Source organism: Plutella xylostella, chromosome 31 (genome assembly GCF_932276165.1).
Source record: "Plutella xylostella chromosome 31, ilPluXylo3.1, whole genome shotgun sequence".
In the NCBI taxonomy this organism is placed as follows: domain Eukaryota; kingdom Metazoa; phylum Arthropoda; class Insecta; order Lepidoptera; family Plutellidae; genus Plutella; species Plutella xylostella.
The window spans coordinates 1,706,822-1,733,243 of record NC_064011.1 but is presented as its reverse complement, the minus strand read 5'-3'; the positions used below and the strand labels follow the sequence as shown (position 1 = coordinate 1,733,243).

The 26,422-nt window shown below is 39.2% G+C and overlaps 2 protein-coding genes across 13 annotated transcripts in view; one reads left to right on the top strand and one right to left on the bottom strand.

The window, feature by feature from the left end:
* Positions 1-492: 492 nt before the first annotated feature.
* Positions 493-25,409, bottom strand: LOC105395454 (serine/arginine repetitive matrix protein 1). Of its 10 annotated transcripts, XM_048632251.1 has the most exons (19): positions 25,249-25,409; positions 24,925-25,137; positions 24,179-24,454; positions 23,502-23,606; positions 22,613-22,729; positions 22,144-22,251; positions 20,956-21,421; positions 20,531-20,741; positions 20,061-20,148; positions 16,037-17,093; positions 15,305-15,640; positions 13,993-14,052; positions 12,158-12,184; positions 7,369-7,566; positions 6,859-6,983; positions 3,695-3,787; positions 3,154-3,213; positions 2,302-2,470; positions 493-1,247 (listed from the first exon to the last, which is right to left on the bottom strand). In XM_048632251.1, exons 1-19 carry the CDS (start codon positions 25,279-25,281, stop codon positions 844-846), a joined length of 4,146 nt encoding a protein of 1,381 aa, XP_048488208.1. In that variant the 5' UTR covers positions 25,282-25,409; the 3' UTR covers positions 493-843. The 10 variants fall into 10 exon arrangements, with proteins under 10 accessions (XP_048488208.1, XP_048488210.1, XP_048488209.1 ...); XM_048632252.1 differs by lacking the exon at positions 12,158-12,184 and having other exon boundaries at positions 495-1,247; XM_048632254.1 differs by lacking the exon at positions 15,305-15,640 and having other exon boundaries at positions 496-1,247.
* A 244-nt stretch (positions 25,410-25,653) lies between these two features.
* The window catches only part of LOC105395455, a 39,514-nt gene continuing 38,745 nt past the window's right edge, over positions 25,654-26,422 (top strand). For all 3 annotated transcript variants that reach the window (XM_038114461.2, XM_038114462.2, XM_038114460.2), the window contains exons 1-2: positions 25,654-25,822; positions 25,916-26,122. In XM_038114461.2, coding sequence (XP_037970389.2) covers positions 25,790-25,822; positions 25,916-26,122 — 240 coding nt within the window. In that variant the 5' untranslated portion in view covers positions 25,654-25,789. The remainder of the gene's footprint in view (positions 25,823-25,915; positions 26,123-26,422) is intronic.

Here is a 26,422-nt window from a genome sequence, read left to right as displayed (position 1 = left end):
ATCATTCAGGTTCGAAAGGGATAGGAGCATATTGTTATTCACGTAGCTTTTTACAATGGAAAAATTTATTTTTATCGTGATTTCCAAAATAGGTAGAATAGACTTGTTCAGAATTACCCCATGGGTCACACCATTTCGGCTTAGTATACCACTTTTGCAACACCTGGAGATATATATAACTTCCGTTAATAATGAAACAATATAAAAATGGCGGTTGGTACATCAGATGGAGTTAGAAGACAGAAGAATTACTTACTAAAGTGGACATAGCACGAGTCTTTAATTCATTTTGATATTGTTTCTTTATCTGCTCGTGTTATACCATGAAGATAGCTTATGTGTATGTAGTTATAATGTATGAGTTTATAAAAGAAAAAGACAAGAAAAGTAGGTACTAATTCATTTTTATTAAAAGCGTAGGTAATTTGTGATGCTACAATTATTAAAACTGACCTTTGACAAAATGTGTAAGTATATTACAGGTATATTACACAAAAAAACAATTATTTCGTATTTTTAAATTATGCATGAAAATGTGCAAACAGGAACTTGTTGGAATGGTAACAAAACATTCATTTGTGACTTGAAAGTGTAAAGTCTATCAATGCCTATCTATCTATACCTATACAGATAAAAATACATAACTACTCTTATTACCCAATTTCTAAAAAAAAATTATGTGTCCTTTACTAGGAGGAAAATTTTGCGTCATTGAAAAAAACCCTTATGGAGGACCGACACTCCTAACCAGTTATCAATAAGTAAGTTTAAAATTTGTCATTAATAATTATTTTATAACACTTTCACCACAAGTATATTTCAGTGAAAGTGTTACAGCCGCTTTCATTCATCATCCGACCCCAAACATTCGTCCAACACCACACCATCATTCAGTAGTGAAGACATATCGCTCATATCTAATTTATCAGTTAAACTCGCATCTTCTGCTGTCTCTATGCCATTTTTGTCTTCCTTTATCTCTGTTCCATTTTTGGCTTCCTTTGTTCCAGTCATTTTATCATCTTTATCCATTTTACTTTCTTTGTCATCTTCATCAGCTTTTTCTTTCTTGATGTTTTCTTCTTTAACATCCACTGTCTTTGCTTCTGTAGTTTCCTTTGATTTAGTTTCTCCATCGTCATTCGTGCTAGTTTCTTTTTTCACTTTACTTTTTGTTACTTTAACTTTCACTTCTTCAGGCTGTCTGATGAAGTTGCACATGGGAACTACACTCAGTGAAACCCCTCCTGTGAAACAAACAAGCCATATTTAATATTATCATGGCAAGGTTTTAAGTTTCGTGAAACGTAAGGACCTTTTGAAACTATGAATCATTAATATTATTAAACATTTGGTGCTTTTCCACCAGATATGTGCTATGCAGGTATGCTACGATGTGAAATAAATCTGTTCCTACCAATGTTATATGAGGACCAATGCATATGATTGGTGGATATCAAACGAAGCCGTAGCAACGTATGATAGCACATGTCTGGAAAGGCATCCTTGTTCTATCAGTAGAACTAAAATCTTGCCTATGGCATTGTACTATCTGTATGATAGGTTTAAAATATTAAGGCTCTGATTTACAATATCTGAATAATAGTGTTAATATTTTATGTATCTCTAGATATATCAGCAGTACCCATATTACAGGTAGAATAAGTTGTGGTCGGATGGCCGTATGAGTGATACAAAAACATAATAATGAATATATAATGGTTACCTGTGGGATACAATACATGCTGCCACTCTCTGTATTTTTTATGTTCTAGACAGTGGTAGCCATTATCCAGATATTGTGAAACAGGTTCTAACTAAATGTTCTCTTGGCGATGGTGGTATCAATCGTCTGTTGATGAACCGTTCAGTTGGTACAACAAAACTTTAAACACTGTTTAACAGGTGTCTAAAACAAAATTTGACAGTTTTTGTAGGCGTTTGACAGTGCTAAACATCTGTTAAATACTGTCTAAGTTCTTGTGTATCGCCCTTAGAATATAAAGTTTAGACAGTCCTACTCACGGCTCCTCCTCATATGGAGCGCTTGTACTCTATCAAAGGCGCTATAGCTCTCGAGGCGCACTATGAAGGTCTAGCGCACTATATACTTACCAATTTTCCTCCTATATAAGTAAATAAATAAAGGCTAGACAGAAAGGCTAGCACAGAGCGCAATTAAGACGCGACAAAAGTTTTGCATCGCGCTCACTCGCATCGCGCAGCTTCAAGAGCGAGTGCGATTGAGAACTTTTGTCACGTCTTAATTACGCCCCGTTCTAGCTCTTCAGAATTACTCACGGCTCTTCCTCATATCCAGTGCGCAGACCCTATCAAAAGCACTATAACTTTTGAGGCGCACTATGAAGGTCTTGCGCGCGCCGGCGTGCACGAATTCGCAGCTGCGACACTCGTATCGGGAGAGGAACGACGTGAGCCATGCGGGGGGCATGGGCGAGAGAGCCGTGATCTGGAGAAAGAACAGTGATAAGGGTCATAAAGTCATTTCTATTCTTCTGTTGCGAGCTCGCGAACGCATGGTTGGCAGAAGAAAAAGAGGCAATCCTACGTCTCGTTATGCTTATAATTATGTGCTGTGACCTTTATACAGTATGACTTTATGACAGTAAAGGCACTCGTAGCGGGAGAGGAAGGACGTCAGCCTCGCGTGGGGCATGGCGGTGAGCGCTGTTATCTGGGGGGAAAGATGAGTGTCAAATGTGTTGAAGTCAATTTTGATACGAAGATACAGACCTACCCTAAGTGCATTGTAATCATTCCAAAGCGACGATACCGCACGCGACCTATCACGTGAGTGGAAATGTACAGCGAAAAGTGGGTGACTCGTTATAGCGATCTTGAGTGTGAAACGTGTTGATATAAATTTTGATACGGAGATACCCTAAGTGCATTGTACTCATTCCAAAACGGCGATACGGCCCGACCTCACGTGAGTGCGAATCTACAGCGAAAAGCCGGTGACTCGCTTACTAGTCACCTCTGACAACCCCTTCAGGGATTACAATCATGAGCAAATTATAATGTATGTTGATATGAAGGCGGAAAGTTGCGCGCTACAAAGACCACCCGACAGACAAACCGAGTCTTTTATAAGCTAAAGCGTATGTAAACTTATTTGATATTTGTATTTACCTTGGCGTACAATTTCCTTGGCACATTCAGTATTCTTTCTGACACATTCATCGCTATAACCTGAAATAAGAAAATAAGTAGATAAATATGTATAATTATATTTTACTAGTAGTGAATGTGAAAAAACTATATTAGGGTAACAATAATTCTTTGTAATAGTAAATAATAAAAAAAAAAACATAAAGAGAGGCCGATAAGAATCGTGTGGTATGACGGTATGAGCCACTCATGGCTGCAATTTTGTTCTGTCACTATACTCACTATACATTCACGGGCAATGAAAAGGTTCCACTGAGAAAAACACAAGATTACTTCTAAACGGAAAAGGCTTGCTTAATGACGTCTTCTGCAACATTGAAGGACATTTAACAGAGCATCAGCATATTACCAACTAAAAACGGAAATATTTATGAAATTGGATTTAAAAAAAAATTAAATTTATGAAAAAAATGGAGTCGTTTCGTGTCAGCGTTTCGTGAGTGGAACTTTTTCATTGCCCGGGAGTGTAAGATATGTACAAAAAGTTTAGATAAAAACTTACACTTTTCAGCGTATCAAAGGTTTCGGTCTTCAGTTTCTCGATGGCCACGCGCTCCACCTCCGACCTCGCGTTTTCAGGAAACACGCTCTGCGCCTGAAAACACATGGAAAAAGTATTAGTAAGATGCCGCTTCCGTGGTTTCCCGTGGGAATTCCGGGATAAATAGTAGGTACATACTTGTGATAAACGGACGTAACGTTAGAGGTGAGAGTAGCGTTGTAAGATTGTTTTGCCGAGTACGAGGGCTACACCGAAAAGATCGGGAATAGAATACTTAGGAATAAATTAGAGTGAAACCTTTTTGGTGTATCAAATGTAGTGTTTTTTCAAACATAATTCCATTTTCGAATTTTTAAAAAAGTAAAAAATAAAAGAGTATTGACCATTTGAATTTGACAAGTCGGTGTAAAAAATGGAGCTTACGCGGGAACATTTCCGTGCAATAATTTTTCACAACTTTCGTCGAGGTTTATCTCAAGAACAATGTCTCGCCGAGCTTGTTTCTATTTATAAACTTGAAGCACCAAGTAAAACGACTATATATCGTGATAGACATGTGACATACGAGCAGATTCGGGCTTCTCTCAGCATTGGTATGACAGCCATTCAAACCATTTTACATGAAGAACTGGGTGTCAAGAAGTTAGTTTCGCGCTGGGTGCCCCACCGTTTGACCGAGGAACAAAAGTCGGCTCGTGTTAATTGGTGTCGATCTGCTCTGCAACGGTTCAATGGAGGCAGTTCAAATGCTGTCTACAATATCGTCTCTGGTGATGAATCGTGGATTTATTCATATGAGCCCGAAAGAAAACATCAATCGGCAGTTTGGGTCTTCGAAGGTGAGGTCAAGCCAACAAAAGTTATTCGCTCACGCAGCGTGTCGAAAAAAATGGTCGCTTCGTTTGTATCGAAAACTGGCCATGTGGCTACGATCTACGATTCCATTACAAGAACAAAGGACGGTTACTGCTGATTGGTACACAACAGTTTGTTTGCCGGAAGTCGTAAGAGAACTTCGTAAAACTAACCCGAATCGTCGTATAATCCTTCACCACGATAATGCAAGCTCTCATACCGCTCGCAAAACAAGAACGTTTTTAAATATGGAAAACGTGGAGTTGATGGACCATCCTCCGTATAGCCCTGATCTGAGCCCCAATGATTATTTTACATTCCCAAGAATTAAAGATATGCTACGTGGTCAACGGTTTAGCGGCCCAGAAGAGGCGGTCGAAGCTTACAAATCAGCTGTTTTGACAGTATCCACTTCAGACTGGAATTACTGTTTCAATGATTGGTTTAATCGAATGAAAAAGTGCATTGAATGTCACGGAGACTACTTTGAAAAACAATAAAAGTAAATAATATTATGATATCTTTGTACTTTTTTCTATTCCCGATCATTTCGGTATCGCCCTCGTATGTTATCAGGGTGTCCACTCTAAATGCTCAAAAAAAATCCCTGACTTTTCCCTGACTTTCCCTGACCGTATCAAAAAAATTCCCTGACCAGAGATGAAAATAAAAACTTTATTTAAATAATTTTAACAAGAAATTGATTCGACACAGTTTTGATCACAAAAAACCGGCCAAGTGCGAGTTGGACTTGAGCACTGAGGGTTCCGTACAAGTCTACTGTCCTGAGATAGTTTTCCTTTTAATTTCGTCATTATGTCCTACATCCGTGATTTTTTCTTGATTTTTTGAACCAACCATTTAGTCAGCAGGACACTTAAGTCTAACAAAAATTAGCACTTTGAAGCTTAATATTTCGTAAACCAATAACTGAATCAAAACATTGTTTAAGCATACCTATAAACATTTTGAAAGACCTATTAAACGATACTCCACACCATCAAAACTATCTCAGGTAAGTAGACTTTGAAAGTTTACGAGTAATAATATTGTGATTACAAACTTACATTTAAAGTTTCATTATTGACCACGACGTAGGTATATCGATGTAGGGCAAAATATAATTTCAACTGCAAAGTTAGTTTGTTTTTTGAGAGAGCTTATCTTTGTACGGAACCCTCAGTGCGCGAGTCCAACTCGCACGTGGCCGGGTTTTTCAATATTTTATTTTACTACTTTGTTGGGCCGTATGTCTCTGGGAAATAATAGGTTGATAAGCTTACTCATTTCTATAAAAAGGGTGGTGACAGACAGGTAGACGGATTCGACAACAAAGTGATCCTATAAGAATTCCTTTAAAAAAGGGAAAAATCCTTTTGAGGTACGAAACCCTAATTACGTTACTTGAGATGTTATAATTTTGAATCTTTAGCAAATTTAGAAAAAAGTATAAAATCTATAATCCTAGTAATTTATGGTGTCAAGTTGTCAACATTCAAAAAAATCATGGATATTTAGAAGTAGAAAAAACGTTTTCTCTTTTTGAATAGACGAACAAGTGATATACTTCCCTCTTAAAACTAAATTTGTTTTGAATGGTGAGATGAGTCACCCTCTTTTGCAATAACTTGTATACAGGAAACTGTTTACATTCTAATTTCATTTTCGGGCCTAGATATAACATGCTGCACATGTAGGTTTCGGCTTAATATACCCTTTTTGCAACAGCCTGTATATACGGGACATAATAACCATTCAGATAATCTTTTATAATTCCTAATATTTTTATTTCCATCTGCCATATTTTATTAAACAATGTAGATTTAAAAAACTTAATTCAGTCAGAAATATTCCAAAACGTAAAGAGATTTTTTATTTTATGACTTATGTGTTTCACGTAAAACAAAGTACTTGTAAAAGAGAGTACAATTATGCTAGAAAAAGGTATTTTTTCCCTGACTTTCCAGGTGGCCCATTAATTTCACTGACTTTCCATGACCACCTAGAGCTTCCCTGACTTTTCCCTGACTTTCCCTGACTTTCCAGATAGTGGACACCCTGGTTATATAACAAAAGCGTCTACAAATGTATACAAACCTTTCTTGTCGCAATAAACATTTCACATTAACAAGCAATAATAGCATTTTGAGTTTCTGAATTTAACTATATACTTATTAAAGAAGATACACAGAAATTCCTGAAAAAAGTTCTATTCCCTACAGTTAAAAAGTCACGTGACTAACAAAGTTGCGCAAAAACGTTTTTCTTCCCCTACATAGCCTTTTCCAACACCGTGTATATGTACCCACCTCTTTCATAACCTCCTGTAGCTCTCCCTCCAAGGCGTCTCTAAGGCAGGGGCTCAGCTCGTACTCCCTCTCTTTCTCTCGCGGCTTCTCTTTCTTGGGGGCCAGGCGCGCTGACTTTCTTACCGCTGGAACAAAATAACATAATTAGGTATTTAATTATTTTATACACCCTTTATTGTATACAAAAGCACAGTTACAAAACAATCAGTCAGAAGAAAATTAGGTGTATGAATAGGCGGGCTTATTGCCAAAAAGCAATTTCTTCCAACCACTAGTAGTAGTGTGTAGTACTTATTTACATACATAACATACTGACTGTCCCAGCAATATGACGAGTAAGATACTATTTAAAATTGAGCGAAGTGGTGGCATAAAGGATAGGATATCTTCGTAGGCATTCGATTTATAATCGAAATTATATCCATAAAAAACTAAAAGGTTAGGAAACCTGTTTATTTTTAAATAGCTACAAATCCTAAAATTTGACTAGAATAGAATGAAACTACCAACCTCTACTGGGTTCCTTCTTAACATCTTTCTCCGTAGTCTTCTTAACTTCTATCCTCTTCTTGTCCTTCTGTGATTGTCGCCCTTCTTTGGCTGGTGTTTGAACTTCTTTCTTGACAGTTATCTTCTGTTGTTCCTTCTTTACTTCTATCTTCTCTTCTTTTATCTGCTTTTCCAATTTCGGAGAATCTTTCCGATTTCCTATAACAATAGAAGGGTTTTTTGTTATTTAGATATTAGTATTAGATTTGGATATTAAAACTAACGGTAACGAATATCGGAAAATTGCCCATAGGTTTTCTTGGAAGAGATCGCTTGTAGAGGTGAGGCTGCCTGTAGTATCGTTGTTGTAGAATGTGTGAAAACTCATGTGTAGGTTCTTTTTCATAGCCCTGAAATTAATGTTTAATATAAAGAAAAACACATAGAGACAATTATTACATTACACTTACCTTTAAGTGTAGTGGAATCAATGCAGCCAACAGTATTAGTAGGTCGTTAAGTTGACATAACTTTACTGCTTGTAGAACACTTCTGCATACTAGGATACTGCAATAAAACTAAACACTTACCTATTTCTGTGAATTAAACTCCTTGAAATCATGACGCCTAAATATAAAATGAGAGAAAGAAAATCAGAAGCTTAGTGGAACGAAAAGAATAATAATTAACAACAATATGTGGATCCATCAAGCACCCTGGAGCGATAAGCTTAAACAGCTATGTGGTAATGGCTGGATGAAAAATACCCCAGTGTATGAACACCTACACGCAAAGGTCGCATGGGACGCCCTCTTGTTCGCTGGACCAGTGACTTAGTCAGTAATAGCTGGGTAAGGAATGAAGTTGAGTCGGAGCAATCTAATTTTCTTTGTAGAACCTTAGTAGAAGCGTTGAACATGACTCGTCCAAGATCATACTTAGTCTTATCCGTTGATTGGTTGGCAGCGTTAAGGCGCTATTATAAGCAGAACTAGCGCCGCCAGTTGAAAAAAACATAACTTTCGTTTGAAAGCGTTTTTCCAAAAACTGCCAAGGCAATCCCCCTCGTCATGCTTATTCCAATGTTTAGAACCTACCTCATAATTCCTTGTGCTAGAAATCTAGAAGTTAATCTCAAAATCTCTGAAAAAACTGCGTTACTGAAGAAATTACAAAAATGTATGTACGGAAGCAAAGGTACAATATGTCATATCAGGGAAACCCATGCTAAAAATAGACTGAAGACCTTCAAATTGCAATACCAAGAAGATTACACTGTGCCTGTTATTTTAAAGCTCAGAATTGAAGATTGCACCATCTATATTAAGATATCATCAGAAAGTTTGGTGTTAGCGGAGCTCTGAAATAAATTCAGAAGAACATAGGCAACGATATTCATCCCATGGATTAACGGATACCGACACGACTGAAAAAGATGGGCACAGGGCCGACTGCTTTACGTGGCCATCCAACTGAATGATCACATCATCATCACAACCCATCACGTCTTCACTGATGGGGCACGGGTGTCCTTCCAATGAAGGAAGGTTTACAGGCCTAGTCCACCACGGTGGCCAAGTGCGAGTTGGTGGACCAACTGAATGGATTATCAAATCTATCAATCATCAGCTTTCTTCGACCTGACAAGTTTCCTATGTAGTGTAACCAACGTTAGAAACCCCTGAAATTCAACACCAAAAATAGGCTAACTTTTGAACGGTTAAACCGATTTTGACCAACACTCAGGATAACGGGGCCTCTATGGTCTTGTTGAAAGGAGAAACATGTTCCTCTTATGTGTTTACTACTGCAAAACTGTGACAATTACTGGAAAAATCCTCGGTACTGGACTCGGTGACTCAGTACGCTAGATCAGCAGACCAAAACATATACAGACGAATTAAGATCCCCCTCCTTTATTCGAAGTCGGTTAAAATAGAACACACACTGACTGAATCTGAAAAATCCTGAGAAAAAGCCTTAACTAGGAAAGTTTTTAATATTTGAAAAAAAGGGTACCTTTGATACTGTTGATGACTCCGCAGGCTCGATATTTGCCTTTGTAGTTTCAATTCATGATACAATGATGTGCTTACTAATCATGTAGACCTCCTATTAAAATAATTAAAATACTAGAATACTAATCTTAATAAAAGATTTTACAAACCTTAACCAGCTGGCTCCCAAACTGAAAAACAACATCAGCAATATAAAATTCACAACTGAAAATAGGGTACTCACCTGAATATCTACTGCAAATTCTTCAGCCTAAAAGTTTCCTCATTCGCAGCTCTACGTATCTTTAGCGACAGCATTGATCTTCACAGCTCCTTTACAATACACACATTCTGAAAAATAACTTAAAACACAAACATCTTGAAATTACACACAAAATCATCATCAACCAGTAATCATCCTCTGCTGGACATAGGCCTCTCCCAAGGAGTGCGACAACACTCTGTACTCGGCCTTCCTCATCTAGCTTCTACCGACTACCCGTGGTCCGCTTTCATTTTCAGGACTCGAGAACTCGTTTACTGGTTTTTATCTGGCTCACTGGCAGCTTGCAAAAGCCATGTCTGTCACGTTAGATGACTGCGGAGAAGGTAGCAAATCATCAAGTTAAATCGGTGGATCGTGTATCCAACTGTCAGTGTCCACATTTCTGATCCATAACTGAAAATAACAAAGTATACGCCATACCATTTCAAATACGTACCGATTTCCAAAACGTTTTTTACCACGAAATAAAATAAAATCCTGGATTTTAGTCTCCCTGAAACCAAGTAATGCACCATCGTCCACCTGAAAAACATACTAAAACAGATCAATGTTTTACAATAAGCCACCTACCGTATCGCTTACTCAAAAACCCTTTGAAAACAACTTCAAATAAAACAAGAATTTCGTCTACAATAACACCAGTTTATTAAGACATAAAACAAACTTATATTAGAGAAATACAGAAGATTTTTTTTCTGAAACAAAAAACTTATTCTAATACAATAACTTCAGAATCTTTGTCGTCAGTAATTTGCACGCCATCACTAGAAGATCCACTATTATCAGACCTCCTCCGTCTGCGGTTGCCATGTCTATCTCTGTCAGACATTCTACGATCACGGCCGCCATCTCTGTCTCTTTCTGACCCGCGCCTACGGTCATCACGCCTGCCTCTTTCCCCGTCCGAAACGGCATCTCTGTCTCTTTCTGACACGCGTCTACGGTTATCATGCCTGCCTTTTTCCCCGTCCGAATCGGATTCCAACTCCATATTAGCCACATCGTAGCTATCCTTGCTCTCAGACTTATACTTTTCAATCAGTGCGTCCAAATCCCAGTAATTATGCTCGACTTTAACCGTCTTATCGCGGTAGTCCAACGTGAAAGATATATTCTTCAATGCGAGCACAGAATCCAAGTCTACGTCCACATTCAATTGGGACCTCTCTTTCATCCGTCCGATCGAGAATATACTCCCGTACTGCCACTTGTGGAAGTCTAGACCCTTGATGCCTCGATTGGACGCTTTGAGCGCATTGAGAATGTTGGACTTGTAATCGGTCGCATGGATGTCTCTAGGCAAGGCCCAGTTGAAAAGCAGTTTCATTTTGAAGTATTTGCACGATGACACATCGTCGCCCATGACCATGATTTCGTGCTTATTCAACTTGCCGATATCGGTCAGGCGGACCAGCCACTTTCGCGATTCGTCGTTCTCTGGCAATATTACGAAATAACCAGGGTTACAGAAGCCGTATTTAAGGAAATCCGTTCGCAATTTAGCTTGCGGATCCTTTAGGTAGCTGAATAGTTTGAAGATCACGGATTCTTTGATCCCTTTCGCTTGTTCTGGCGATATCATCTTGTTTCCTTTCAGGCACATCTTTACCATCTTCGGATCATAGGAAAGGACAGGCATCGGTATAGCTGTGTGAGCGTTTTTCACCTCCGCTTCAGAAATCGAAACCCCTTTCAATCCCTGATCGAAAGCGTCCTTATCAACGGCTATGGCTTTCAAAAACACGTTGACCTTTTGCAGTTCGTAACTGAGCATCATTTTGCTCTTTTCGAGCACTCTGGCTGACGACGGTGGCATGTCGACATAGATTCTGGTGCCCATGTGGTTGACCAGTTTTTTGACCAGCTTCCACTTGCTAATGTTGATGCCTTCGATGTTTCGATTCTGCATCTCTAGCTTCTCGAGAGGTTCGAGTTTACGGAACTTTGAATGCCCAGGAAGCCAGACGGCTGCCCTTTCGTACCAAAGCTCTTCTTTAGTGTAAACCAAAATGTTGAATGCTTTCAACGAACTAAAGTCTAAATGCATCAACCAATTCCTGGATTGCTCATCGGCAGTAGCCACTTCGTAACGGTGAAGACTTTGCAAACCCTTTAAAGTGAAGGCGGGGGCCCAACCGAGATTCGCGTTGGACTCAAAAATTTGCGAGACCAAAAAGTTTTTGAGCGCCTCAGCCTCTTTGCAAGTTATGATGTCAAAATCGTCTTTGCACAGATACAAGTTGAAAGAATCCTCATCAGCGTTCATAAGTATTTCAGCGGCCTGTTGCTGATTCTGTTGTAGTTCCATCATCGCACCCCCGATATAGCCTGTTGGGTTCAACCCTTGAATAGGTAAAGTTTGAGGCAACATAACGTTTCCTGGCATAATTTGCGGGGCTACCGGAAAGCCGCTGACTAATCCAGGCGGCGCGGCGATGTCCCAACCTGAAAACGAAGGACTCCCAAGTTAACATCCGACATCTTGACAAAGACAACTCGTGTTTGATGGAGGATGGGTCAGACTTACGTGATGTTTGCGGTTCCGCGGGTGCACCTACAAAGAAGGATGAATGCTCAGTTAGATAACGCGGGTTATTCACCGAAATATAAACCAAGTGCTTTATGTAAAAGCTCCTAATGGAGCAATTTGAGATTTCTCATATTCTCCAATGTTATTTTTTGATTCGACGAAAAAAAAAGTTTAATTTTGTTATTTGAGGAATTATAAAAATTTATAACAACGGATGAAAATGTTATGGTTTTATTTTTAAGTGTTGTAATATATTTTGAGTAAATGAAATAACACCGCTATAATCTATTGTTATTAAAATCTATTGTGTAATTACGGTATTATTAGTACTTATTTAATAAAATGAAAAAATGTGACGGTTTGTATGAATTAATTTCTGTTTTGTTACCATTCTTGGGGCCTAAATAATTAAATTAACTTTAGGTATTCCTTCAATTTAACGTATTTAAAGGAAAGCCACAGTCTTCTGAAATGACATTATCAATGGAAAAAAGTAGTATATTCTTTAGAAATCAGTTAAAAATTCAATAATGTCTCAGTTTTGTTACCACAGTCAACAAATCAAGAATTATTTTTAATGCCTGAGGCGTAATTTAAACAACAACACATTAATAACTTTTACATAGGTTGGGGAATAACTGATATTAAATAATTAGAACCAAATAAATTATAAAAGTAAAGAGTTGTCAACAAAATAGTACAAAATCTTCTAACAAAATGCAGGGACAGCTACAAAACGGACGGTAACAAAATTGTTGGGCTTGGTTTACATGGCACCAGCACAAAATTTGAAAATGATGAATCTAAAACATGAGCCTAATTTCACATGAAATTCACTTCAAACATCTTCATAATAGGTTTAACTCTAAATTGGGTTATATCGCTCGAAAAAACACATTTAAAACAAAAAAAATACAATAAATAAACAGTCATAACAATCCGACTTCCGTTATTAAAGTCGCCATGTAAACCTGTCGATTTTGTTACTTTTTCGTTCCAACTATATGTTACCGTACCCACGGTAACAAAACCGAAGTAACAAAACACGCCCACCTAACCTTTGAAAAAATATAAGAGCCGTTCAATTACTAGCAGTGATAAACCAAATACCACAATTTATTTAGCATTAACCATGCCTTTTTATATTAATTTATCGAAAGAAATGTGTTAATAAATAATTGATTACGGTAGTAACAAACTTGACGACAAATTTGGTCACAGTTCGACCGGTTATAGAGACAATCTCACTGAGCTACCCACGGAGGCCTTTTTAAATTTTTTAAGCGGCAATCTCTAATTTCTTAGTATTGCCATATTTTAAAAACGAAAAATAAGCATTTGGTAAATTTTCTATAGGAAAAAATGCGGTAACAAAACCGACATTTCCGGACGTATCAAAATGAGGGCCGCAATTGTTTTCGATTTAAAAATATAAAACGGCTATTATTCGCACTTTTAATGATGTCAAACGATAATTATTTAGTAGATCTTCCGTAAAAACCACTCCAAAAGTTCGGCTACTTAGTAAAATTTTGAATTAATTGAGCTTATAGTTTCATTTTATGCTGGGGACAGGGCAAAATCGTGGGTCACGAATTGTTAAAATATTTTTGTAAAATTCAGTTTAAGAAGGATTTAATTACATTTTAGTTTTAAATATAGTCAATAAGTTATATTTTCAGTTAAAAGGCATTGTTTACCAATATAAGGAAAGAAATCCCTGCAAATAAATAAAGAAGTTGAGGGACATGCCAAAATGGCCGTTGTTATAAATTTTTATAATTCCTCATTTATAAAATAGGGAACGTGAATTATAAAATTAGTTATATTACCTGCATGTGTCACGTTGCTAGGAGATGGCCTGGTAATCTTCTGAGAGTTTTCAGGCATTTCTGAAACATAAGATTACATTTGGAAAACATATTTTGGATGAGGCGAAAAAGGGGAACTATTAAAGCGTTGTAGATTTTGCGTAGATTTGGACTTCAAAAATGTAGATTTGGTGATAGCTGAAAATGCTTGCAAGTTGAAAACATATTTGCTGAAAAAAAAATACACTGTGGATGCCACTGTTCACTGTTTCTTAAATTTGTTTTCAATCCTCAATCCTTGAGGGAAACCATATTTATAAATCACGAGTTATTCATTTAAAAACGTGAAAGTTGCATATAATTTAGAAAATATCATTGAAATTTTAATACCGCCATTTTATTACATGTAGCCACGTGGCCCCGATAGCTCTAACAACTAATTTTCATGGCGCATTTATTAGAAAAACATATTTCTGGGCGCTGCTAGTTATTGATTGAAACATTGCTTCCGAAACTCAGTTTTTCGTCAAACCAGAATGGGCTCCTGTACGATATCACGTTTTATGGTGTTTAAGAGGTAATTGTTTCAGTTAGTCAACTCTTACTTTTTATTTTAAACTTCACTTTCATACCAGCGGCATGGCATACCTATTCATCTACGACCATCAACCTCGCCAATCATATCAACGTGATTTAAGGGTGCCATCCTAACATAGATTTGCTATTCAGCTATGCTGCGATGGTGTGAAAAAAATTCGTTCTGAACAGTGCTATGCTATGTGGAACAATGAGTAGTAGCATATCATATATCTGGTGGAAAAGCACCATCGGCAGATCGTGATGTAGTGAAATTTGAATCGCTCAAATTAATAAAAACGATTATTCAAACAATATTAGTGACCGTGACCAAAAACGGGGCGGTGGTTTAGCCGTTTTTAAAAATAAATGATTCGGAAAAAACAAACACCTTGAAAAACTTACATAGTTGAAACACTGATTTCAATAAGAACAAATTTCAGAAAGAGTACTAGTTGTGATATATGCTTGATGGCTAGTTATTGGACAGGAAGGAAGGGAAAGGAAATATGATGTCATCACTAGTAACAAGAGGCCTATTAGAAATTAATCAATTGACATGTTATCTTTGGAAATTCAGGGGCATTCTTATTGTAATCAGTATCAGTATTGTTTACCATGTAGCTTTTGTAAAACCGACCATAAAATTATTAAAGTAGGGCAGTACTTAAATATTGAATACCCTCGAGAGTGTAAAAGCACTCTTTCCGCGAAACATGTAAAAAAACATCAATAATAAAAAGTCCAATGATCTTACCTGCAGATTTCCTTTCAATCCCAATCTTCTGGAAAACATCGTCCATCATTTTCTTTTCATCTGTCTTGGTATATGCGAGCGAATATTTTTTATGAACGTCGCAAGAAGGTCCAAACTTCTGGCCAAAGTTTAGTAAAATCTTTAGCAACACCATGTTAAGTTCTTCCAAAATCCGCTTAAAGTTTTCTCCGCTTGGGTTTATTCCCTGGTCCTTCACGATTCTACGTCGTATCTGGTCTATTGCCATCTTGAATTTTTCTTTCACCAACTCCTTTTGTGTTTTCAATGCCGCCGCGTCCGTTTTCTGAGTTTTCGCAGCGGGTTGTGCTGATGCCGCTAAATGTGTCATTGAACAACCATTTAGCCATATCAAGCGATTTGAAGCCATGTTACATAAACGTAAACATATAAAGATATAATTTCATTTATCTCTATTGAAATCTGGTCTACTCCAATCTTTACAGGTAAGAATAAAGTGATGCTTTGAATAATGTCGGGGGTATTTATAACTTTACAATAACACAGTGACTTCGTTGTTTTAGCCGACGCCGTGAAAATCAACAAGGAATTTCATCAGAACATTTACGTAACCATAACAGAAAGTAGACGCATCATAAAAATTCAAATTACATTTGTAACAAGGGGGGCCATCTTACACAGTAACTCGCATACTCGTATCGAACGAAATTCATTCTTGATTCTCTGAAACGCCGACTCTAAACCACTACTTACCTTCGCCGGATCGCTTCAGCGATCTACCCTTCGGCAGACTTTCCACCACATCTGCCAACATCTCACTCTGTTCCGCCTCGTTGTACCTCTGGATAAACCACTCGACAATATCGTTGGTCGCCACCGTCCGAGACCCGAAGTTGCTGAATACCTTCATCGACAACGTCACCTTTAACTCCTCGTAGACTCTCGAATCCGACACCTTGTGTTTAGAGCAGATTCTATCAGCGATCTTTTCGGCCGCACGGTCCCTTTGCTCTTTGGCTAAAGACGGTACGCGTCTGTCTTGGAAACGCGGCGGAGAATTTTGACGCCGTGCGTCTTTAAAGTCTGGCTTGCGAAATTCTTCCTTTCTGTAGTCATCTGGGCGTCTGTCATCGTGGCGATCTTTAGGATCGAAGTCTTTCCTATCCACAGTCCTCTTGAAGAAAGAGTCCCTGTCTTCTTTGTCGTCTCGTCGGCGGAACGGTTCTCGATCGAAATCCTTTGACCGCAACTCTTCTCTGCGCTTCAAGTCGTCTTCGGGACGATACTTCGGTACATCTCTAGACTTCCATACGTCGCTGGTGTCTTCCTTACGATGGTCGCTTCTTGATGGGCCGTCTTTGCGATAGTCGTCGAACCTCGAGCTGTGGTGATCAGGTTTGTCGGGCCGTCGCTCCCAAACTGCCGGCCGCTTCTCCTCCTTCTCGAATCGTTCTGGAACCTTCGGTCTGTTGAAAGTGTCACTCTTCCCGTGCCAAGCCGGTGGCGGAGGGGCGTCCAGCATATCTGGACTGTTGCGTTTCTCTTGAGCCCAAGATCGTCTGGGAGACCTAGGCGATGGCGAATGTCGTTTAGCGCGGAACCCTATAGGCGAACGATCGCGGTGGACGGGCGATCGCGATCGCTTCTCGCCAGGGCGATCGAAAGGCCTGGTAAACTCTCGCCTATCGTCTTCGGGTTTCTTGTAAGAGTTGCCGTTTCCTTCTACCCAGGGGGATGTACGTTTCGGTACGGGGTACTGAACGTTTTCAGTGATGCTGCCGCGGTATCCACCTGAGTATTGGCTTGGGGCCTGCAAATTAAAACGGTTATTGCAAAATGCACAATGGTTATGGTTTTAAGATGGTGGAATATGTGGTGCTGAAGATAAGCCTGCACGGCTTCCCAAAATATTTGGCTGCTGATTAGGTACTAATATAATAATTGCTATTTAAAAATAACTGAGATGCGGAGTATTTTGAAATATGGCATCCCATTGAGAAGACTTTGCAACTCTTTGCAAGCTCCAATATACATAATAATGTAGACACCTCATTACACACTTGGAATAAAATTGATGCTGATAATCATATAAGATTGTTGAACTAGATCATATTGCCTTCTGAAACGCCGGTCTGTATTAAACTTCTGATAGCATCTTGTCCATAGAAACTAACTTTCTGCGTTGTATCCTTCTTTGAAAATCTTTGCGTATAATTATGTCTCTGTGTGTATAAAGATACATATATATTTAATCCTTCAATTTCGGTTGTCTATTTGATCAAAATAATATTCATTATGCAATATGGGTTTGCATCGGTGCACGCAAACCCATGTTATGTTTCCGATATCTTCGTGTTCCTGTCTCAATTCATAAGATTGCCAGTTTACTAAAAACCTCTGTATTTTTATTTTTATTCAGCATGACTATACGTAAAATTTTACATCGATTTTCGTTGGGATAAAGTTCAAAACGATGTGTGAATTGTGATCTATAATAATTTTGCCCAATTTAGGGATACATCTTCTAGATTAGCTGGTTTCCGACTCGCTGCACCGTCGACAGGTGATGGTTGGATGAGGAAGGCCGAGGATGTAGTACCTTTTATTGCGCTAATGTCGACTGAAGGTTTTAACTCTCTGCGTCTCCGTTAAACCAGGTAAATCTGCACTATTTCACTCGTAGTTCAACATAAGAGGTGTAGGGAAAAGTGCTTTATGGCTTATAGAAAACAGCAGTTTCTGAAGACTCGGTGAATTTGGGGTTGCTTGTATTGTATTGCATTACACCCAGCCAGGAGTTACCCAGATTCTCGGATTACGCCGGGCCAACCAGGTAGCAGTTTTTTAAGGTTGATTTCCACTTCAAAGTTTAGCTTATGTGTTGATTTCCCTCGCATTTAGCATTTGACCAATTGCACCAATACGCAATGAGACACGAAGTCCAAGTTTGTTTACTTGGCTTGTTTCTTCTTGCCAAATTGGATTCACAAATCTTTATAGAAAACAGCTTGAAGATTTCGCTTCTATCCTTTTTTATCTTCGCTGGGTATACTACAGCGCCTGTCAAAGTCTGCACAAAATGGCTACCCTACCCACGTTACGATTAAATAATGAGATCCATAAATTCAGAAGAGCAGCAGTCAAAGTAATTAATGTAATATCGCTGGCTGATCATGAAATGATAATAACTTTGGTATTTCTTGTGGTCCGATATCTGATTTTTCATATTCTTTTCAGGATTTAGCAACTTCTAAGACCTGTTTAGTCCAGGATACACACATTGAGACTGGTGATAGTTCCTTAAATTAAATATCAATCAGATTCATATTATAAAGGTTGTGTATGTAGCACGATAGATCTTTTAGGTCGCAGTGGCGAATGGGCACTGGTTGCCCTCCCCTTTTCTATAACTATGCAGCACGATGACAGTTGAAAATTGGCGTCTTCTCTAAAACCAACGAATTCGCCAAAACATGGCGGGGAGCGCTGAGAGGTAGTCTTGAGGTTGTAGTCATTGGCTCCGGCGGTGATCGGCTCGCATGTAGTTCCAATTCTATATGATGCCAAATACATAATATCTGGCAATGAGTGGTCTATAGGCTGCGTCGTTGAGCACGTTCTAACATCGCTTTTCAAGTCAATCTTCCAATCTTCTATACCCGTCCCATCAAATCCTATGGATCCTATACAATGGTGTCATGGCGATGATACGGTGGTGTAGAAAATGTGATGATAATGAAGAAATGGCCCTTTAAAATACCGATACCAATTGTCTCGTAGAGTTTTCAGAACCTGTCAGCATTCAATCAGGACATAGAAGAATTAAAGTATGATTAGCTCATGTAATGTGTGTTGTTGATGACTTATAATCAGGAACCAAAGTTTCTCTCGCAGCTTCTACTATTCCTAATGGATTTTTGCGTATTTATTTAGTTCTCCGTAGATATCTATTCAGGATATTATGATAAGTGGCTCAAGCTGGTAATAATAATGTCCTCCTGGCGCCGAATTTCAACGACGGCGACCAATTTGCCACCTACAGTAGTGTAGTAGTAGATTATAGTGCCCAAGTGTGTGCGTAGTAAATACGAGCACTCTTTCTTCCATCAACGGATGACCAACGCGACTGGAGAGAATACCGTTAATAACATATTATTCAGGTGACATTCAAAGGGTTAGGTTTCCGTAATATCCATGAAATTCCTTATTTATTTCAAACAGTTGTGCGTAGAGGTCCTGCAACTACGGATTAACGGTGAAATTTCGACGCTCTGCAGGGTGAAAATGATGTGATGATGCATCCACATTCTAGTATTGCCAGTAAATACTTTGATCCGTATTTGATTCCGCTAAATGTATTTCCAGAGTTTGTAGTCCATTAGTAACTTCTATGTGGAAAATCCAATCGAAAAGTCTTAGAATAAGCTCGAGAAATTAGGTCCGGTTCCGTAGGTACGCTCGACTTGCTTGTTTTCCCATCTTTTTATATCTTTTAATTAATACATTTGTTCTGTAGTGTAGGTACTTTTCCCTTTTATAAATATTGTACATGTATTGTACTTTAATGACTTCTTAAACATTTCACAATTATTTTCAATCCATTATGTACCAAATTTCACAACCTAAACTTAATTTAATTTAACATAACACTTTTCCTAGTGTGAAAATATTGCTCCATCTAGCAAAAATCACACTCACACAATTTTTTTACTCCCTGAAAAGACCGTAAGTGTAAGAATGAGTTGTATTATTTTTTTAATATGTTTAAATGACTTACCGGCCCCGGTTCATATGCTGGCCGTACTTGTTTCACGGCTGGTCTGGGTTCGAATTCCGGCTTTTCATACAGACGGGATGGCGAGTACCTTTAGTAAGAAACAGTCGTGTTAGACTTTAGACTGAATTACAAACAAAATATATAGGATGTTGTGCAAAAATCGTAGAACAAACGTTGTTCAGAATGACTACCTGACTCCAATGATATTAATACAAATTAGATGGAGTGTCACTGCGAAAGGAACGTCTCGATAATTAACATCCCATCCTGCCACTGAGCTCTTATTTTGAATTACATATTTCAGTCCTGATTATTTCACCCTGGGCACTCAGTCACTGACTGACTGACGCTAAACTGACTGGCTAATCATAACCTAATGGTGGAAGTCCATACTGAAAAATGCCAGTTCAGCTTTTACGCTAAGAAGAATATACACATCAAAACGTACAAATATAGCAAAACTATCAAACCTCTGCGGGGACCGTCTTGGAGAGACTTTCCTGCCCGGAGACAATCTTCTACCAGGAGACATCTTCCTTCCAGGGGAGATCCTTCTACCAGGGGAGATCCGTCGACCAGGAGACATAGGCCTTCTAGAAGGAGACATCCGTCTGCCAGGGGACGGCTGTCTGGGGGAGACCCGTCTAGGGGACATCCGACGGGGCGGGGAAATCCTTCTTCCTATGTGGGGGAAATGCGTATTATGTCTTGGTGAATTTGTCGTCAATGTGCTTTGGAGTGAAATGGTATATTGAGTTTTTTTTTTGTATTTTTTACTTTATGAAGTTTCTTAGCATTTATAGTTTTCAGAGCAAGTATATTAATAACTGTGGATTTTATTTATAAAGAAAAAAAAATCATAAAAAGGAACTACAAAAATTGGCAAAAAACTTACCAGGCGACATCCGTCTTCCCCCATCATTATCCCTCCCCATATCCCTTTGCATCTCATCCCTTCGTCCAAAACCATCCCCTCTCCCGTCACCCCCAAATGTCTCCTTCCTTACAAACTCATCCTTCTTAACCCCTAAATCTGGGTTAAACAAATCATTCCTTATTCCCAATTTAAATTCTTGCCTTTTTGGCTCCGGTTCAAAATCTCTTTTGTTTTCCATAGGTCTTCTGTCATCCATCTTGTTAAATTCATCCCTGGCATCTCTGAAATCCCGTTTTTCTGGCCCACGTCCCATAATGTCCATCAAACGGTCTTTGGCCGAGAAGAAAGGTTTCTCATTTGGTCTGAAACCTTCTGGGACTCGCAAAATGCCTCCTTTAACTTCTGAAGGTTTGTCTTCTTGGTATGGTTTGTTTTCGTAAGGGGCTGGTTTTGAGTAGTTGTCTGCTGGTTTTTGGTATGGGGGCTGTGAAAGAAGATTTCAAAGTCAGTAAGTCAGTTCATTGTGTACAAATAAAATATATCTATTGGATGAGATGCTTACATGGGACAGCTTTATATAATACGGGACCGAATTGCACAGTGGTTACAGACTTGGCCTACAGATAGGTCTAATGTGAGCCATGTGTGATGTGAGTGTAACAAATGATTGTATTTTCTTTTTTTTTTGTTCCTTTTGTGTGTATACTTAAAAGGCAACAAAAAGTAAGGTGTAGTAAGCCTAAATGGTATGACCCAGGAGTGTTGTAAATGACGTAAAATTTGATGTAAAATTTTACAATTGTTTGTCAATAGTCATAATATTTCTCTACCACCATTGCACAAAGGCTCTCGGCTTACAACACCACTGTTACAACACCCTGTATATAACCAACCTGTGCGCTGGCCCAGGGCTGCGGTAAAAGTGATAGTAAGTATTAAAAAAGGGTGTAGTAAGCCGAAAGATAAGTAATTTTGAACAACTTTTGTTCCGAAAATGACAACTACTACTGGTGCCGTTCCGGCTTACTACACTAGTTCTGCATCACCCTGTATATAATGGGAGATTTTCAACCATAGACAAACAACCATAGATTATAGATGACTTCATACTCAACACCAACAGCACCACATTTTTTTTTAGATGCCGGCTAATAATGCCGATTGTTTGTCTATGGTTGAAAATCTCCCAATAGTCCCATTACTAACCTGTGCATTAGCCCAGGGCTGCGGCTTGGGCGGGTCGCGCGCGTACTGCGGGGGCTCCGGGCCGCGGTACGACGAGGGGCCTTGGAACGTGTCTTTCGCTATTGTTATCTGTGGGTGGAAAATAAATTTTATGTTGTTAATCCGTGTGTTTATATGAAAAGTCTAAAATATCAGTCAGCAATAAGTAGGTAAGTATCCGAAGAGTCAAAGGAAAAGATTGTTGATTAGACGATATTCATCTAGATTCTAGAAGGTTAACAAAATGGCTTCTTTTGGTGATGGTATTTTTTTGGAAAATGGTGGTGGGCAGGGTTGCCGGTAGTGGTAGGATGAGGAAGGCCGTGGACCGAGTGTTGTGGCGCTCCTTGGGAGAGGCCATGTCCGACAGCGGATGATTATTGGCTGATGATGATGATGATGAAGTGTTAACATCTCTCCCTGGAACACCTTGTATATAGCAGTAACTAACCGGTTTCTCAGCAGGCGATACATAGGGCCTGCTCTGCTCTATGGGGGTGTCCATGATCTCTATGTTACGCAACACGTGAGAGCGGCCGGGCGCGCCGTGGGTATTGGGGTTGTTCTGTTGGAAAAATATTTCATATATTAGTCTTTCCCGTCTTTGGGGCCGTCCATTAATCACGTGAGGTCGTTTTTCTCATTTATTGACCCCTCCCCAGGGGGGACCCTGGTTATATTTGGTGAGGTTTGGGACCACTCCCCCCTCCCTCCACCTGGATCACGTGTATTTTTTTTGGAAGTCTATGTAAAGGCTATTTTTGACTAGGATAATTTTTTTTCAAAAATTAAAATCAATTATCTAAAATTAAATTTACCGCGGGGAGTCGTTGCTTAGCAACGGCGGGCGAGTCAATCAAGGTCATACTACTATTCGTTCAAATTTTTGCGCCGTTCAATATTTCGGTTCAGAAATACCTAGCGCTTTTTGAGAAAAAAATAATACACATGAATAATTCATGTGACATGATGTCTCACGAGACCCCCCCCCCTCCCCCCTCGTGATGTTTCGTGAGGTTTTCCGTATCCCCTCCCCCCCTTCCTTTGAGCATCACGTGATTAATGGACGGCCCCTTTGCTTCAAATAGTTTCCCATAGAAATGAAATGTTGGCTATGTGTGTATGTGCCAGAGTGTCAGCTTCTTACACATCAAATTAAATATAAATTTGGAAGAGGAAAAAACAACTATCTATCTCTACAACTATCCTATTTCTGTACTGTTTTTTATTTTGTATTTTTTTATTCATATAAATAAACAGAAACAGAATAACGACACGCCTATGACCACATAAAATAAAAGGTTATGGTGCAAGTAAACAGAGTTTGATACACTACTGACCTGTTGTGGATTCACATTAGCCGGGTACTGTCCATAGGCCGGCGTCGGCTGGACCGGAGCGCCCGCGTACGCCTCGCGAGGGTGCGGCTGCGGCGCGGGCTGTTGCTGTGGGCGGAATGGTGTTATTGTAGTAATGGCAGTAAGATACTTGAGCTTATTGACTAGTGTTTTAAAAACCATAGCCTGTGAACCATGGTTCACTAAAATTTATGAGGTCCACGAGTACTTACAAATGCCTACACTCAAAGGAGAAGTGGAAAACCTACAGAGATAGGATTGCTGATCACCCAAACCAGTTCTATTCCAATAAGAAGGTTGAAACGAAAGCACATTTGGGACAGTTTAGGGCCAGTTGAATAAGAACTAAGAAGGCAACCCAACGATGGGAGGGAGTGCCTAAAACACCAAAAACTATGTGTCAAACAACTACTTATGGTCACTTTGTTGATAGCATAAATGATTGCTAGAAAGAGTAGCCTACATTCATATGTGCATTTCAATATTTATTAGCTGACGCTTTACAAAACTGCAAGCCGGCAAGGCCAAATAGGTAGTCCCATGATACAGTAGAGAATTATGTTGCTTGGGTTATATTGGGCTCCTTGTGTGCACTCCTCCATTCATACTAATTCACTTATATAATATACAATGCCCAGCACCTTAAGAAACAGACATACCTGCTGCTGTTGCTGTCCATATCCCATACTCTGCCCCTGGTACCCATAGTTTCCTTGAGCCGGCACCGGGTTAGGGGTCCACTGCGGCTCCTGGCTCCATGGGGCTGGGGCAGGCTGGGCTCCATAGCTCTGCATGGGTGGCTCACGGGGCCCTCCGTAAGTTGGTGCGGGGGCGGCGCTGTGGCCTCCATAGTTTTGTGACGGTGCATTGTTGTAGGCCGGTGTGGGGTTGCCGTACTGGTTGAAGTTCTGCTGTTGCGGCTGTGGTTTTTGTTGCTGTGAAGATAAAAACATGTAACATACAAGATAAAATTGCAGAACTGAGGATTTGTTCTGTATTGCTAGAAGTTTTGTTAGCAAACTTTCATATTGTTTGTGTAATTGGGTTTAGCCATAGAATAAAAAAGTAAAGTAAAAGTAAAAATGTTTATTTCCTTTAAAAATATACAAGAGATGGTGAATGTACTGACCCCCACACTAGGCAATGCCTGTCCCGTGGAGGATAGAGATAATAATTAATTAATTAACCCATTTAAATACTGTTACTTTTGATATGTTAAAGGAAACCCAGTAGGTCATTCAGATTTAAAAGTTACAATAATGTAGCAATAGTGTAGCCATTTTAGGGGCAATACTGAAATAAAGATTCTTTCATATTCATTCTCTTTCTGCATCAGGTAGAATAGGGGTAGTCAAATTGAAACCATACAACTCCTAAATCAATGTATGTGGCATATAACACTCACGGGTGGTTTCCCAACCGGCACGACGCGAAGCACGTGCCCCTCCAGCCGGAAGCGGTCCAAGGACCTCATCAGCGCATTCCCCTCATCATCATTAGCCACTCCGACCCTGACTTTCTTCATGTTAGGGTCATCGTCGTTTATCAGGTTATCCAGAATCAAATCGTCGATGTTGCACTGATCGCGTATTAGCTGCTTCAAGTCTTTGTATTTTACCTGTAAAGCAAGATAGAATGGTTTTGGAATATGAGAGTTGTTTGGTTCGAAGTTTGGAGTGGATTTTTGAGGCTATGTAGCAGTGAAATTCAGTGGTGGATTTTCACTTACATGCGCTGGTAGTCCATGGATTGTGAGCATCATCTTTTCAGTGTTTTGTGTTACTAAACTAAATTAATCTGCCAACCAGGAATTGCACACAAATTATCTAAATGTAAGAAAACAATAATTTTCAGAATTTTCGGCAGGCATCGGCTAAGCCATAGAGAAAATTGTATTGTTTTTTTAATAAACCATAAACTAAAAAAACATAATAAATTTTGCCAGTATTGTCTCATAGACAGAAAAACAGCCATACACTACCAGATTGGTTGGTTTTCAGTACCAATCCATCCGACCAACGTTTTTATTCTGAGGGTGCTTGTTTGTACTTCAGCTATGGCATGTTTTTTTAGTCTGTGGTGCGTTGCTGCTAAATGTGTTCTGTGGTTGCTGCTCTATCTATATTAGTATATTGTCCGTCCGTGGTGTTACTGCTCTGTTTTTTTGTGCGGCGAAAAATCATTAGAATTTTAGTAATTTTACTGATTTATTATTAAAATAGGTTAACGTAACGTGATTTCTACGACGCGAAAACAAACAAAAAACCACGATGCTGCTTACAATACATAATTTACCGCTTAACGTAAGTAACTACATCTCAGCTATATTACCTTCTCCTCATCTGCTTTTCCTTTGATCCAACCAGCCACTAATCGCTTAAAAATGCTTCTTCCAGATGCGGTATGGTGACATCAAGGATCTGCTGAAGGACAAATGCGGCCTCACCGACCTCATTCTCGACAAGTTAACAAAAGATGGCGACTCAAAGAAAGTCACAGTTGGAGTGGCCGATGATGGTGATGCGGCTATTCTAGTGAGGAAAATTAACGGCCTGTATTTGGGCAACTTGCAGCTGTATGTGGAAGACGCTAGGAAGAAACCGGTACGATACAAGCAACTTTAAACTACTCCCTTTTTTATAAAACATTGACTTAAAATTGTGCTGGTTCAGTCCAGAGCCAGAGCTTTAATACAAATTTCATCATCATCATCATCATCACAACCCATCACATCCCCACTGCTGGGGCTTGGGTCTCCTTCCAATGAAGGAAGGTTTTTTAGGCCTAGTCCACCATGCTGGCCTAGTGCTGGTATGTGAACCCTAACACATGCTTGTGCTGCAAGCATATTTTACAAAAAAAATATAACTTCACAGCTTTTATTAGTCTATCTAAGAGCCAGC

Coding starts and splice junctions, on each gene's coding strand:
- LOC105395454 (XM_048632246.1), bottom strand. CDS start 25,281: ATGATGCTCACAATCCATGGACTACCAGCGCAT. Junction 17,094..20,060: donor CAGCATATGAACCGGGGCCG/GTAAGTCATTTA, acceptor TTTAATTTGCAG/GCCCCAAGCCAATACTCAGG. Junction 12,185..13,992: donor TAGCAACGTGACACATGCAG/GTAATATAACTA, acceptor CCTTCTTTGTAG/GTGCACCCGCGGAACCGCAA.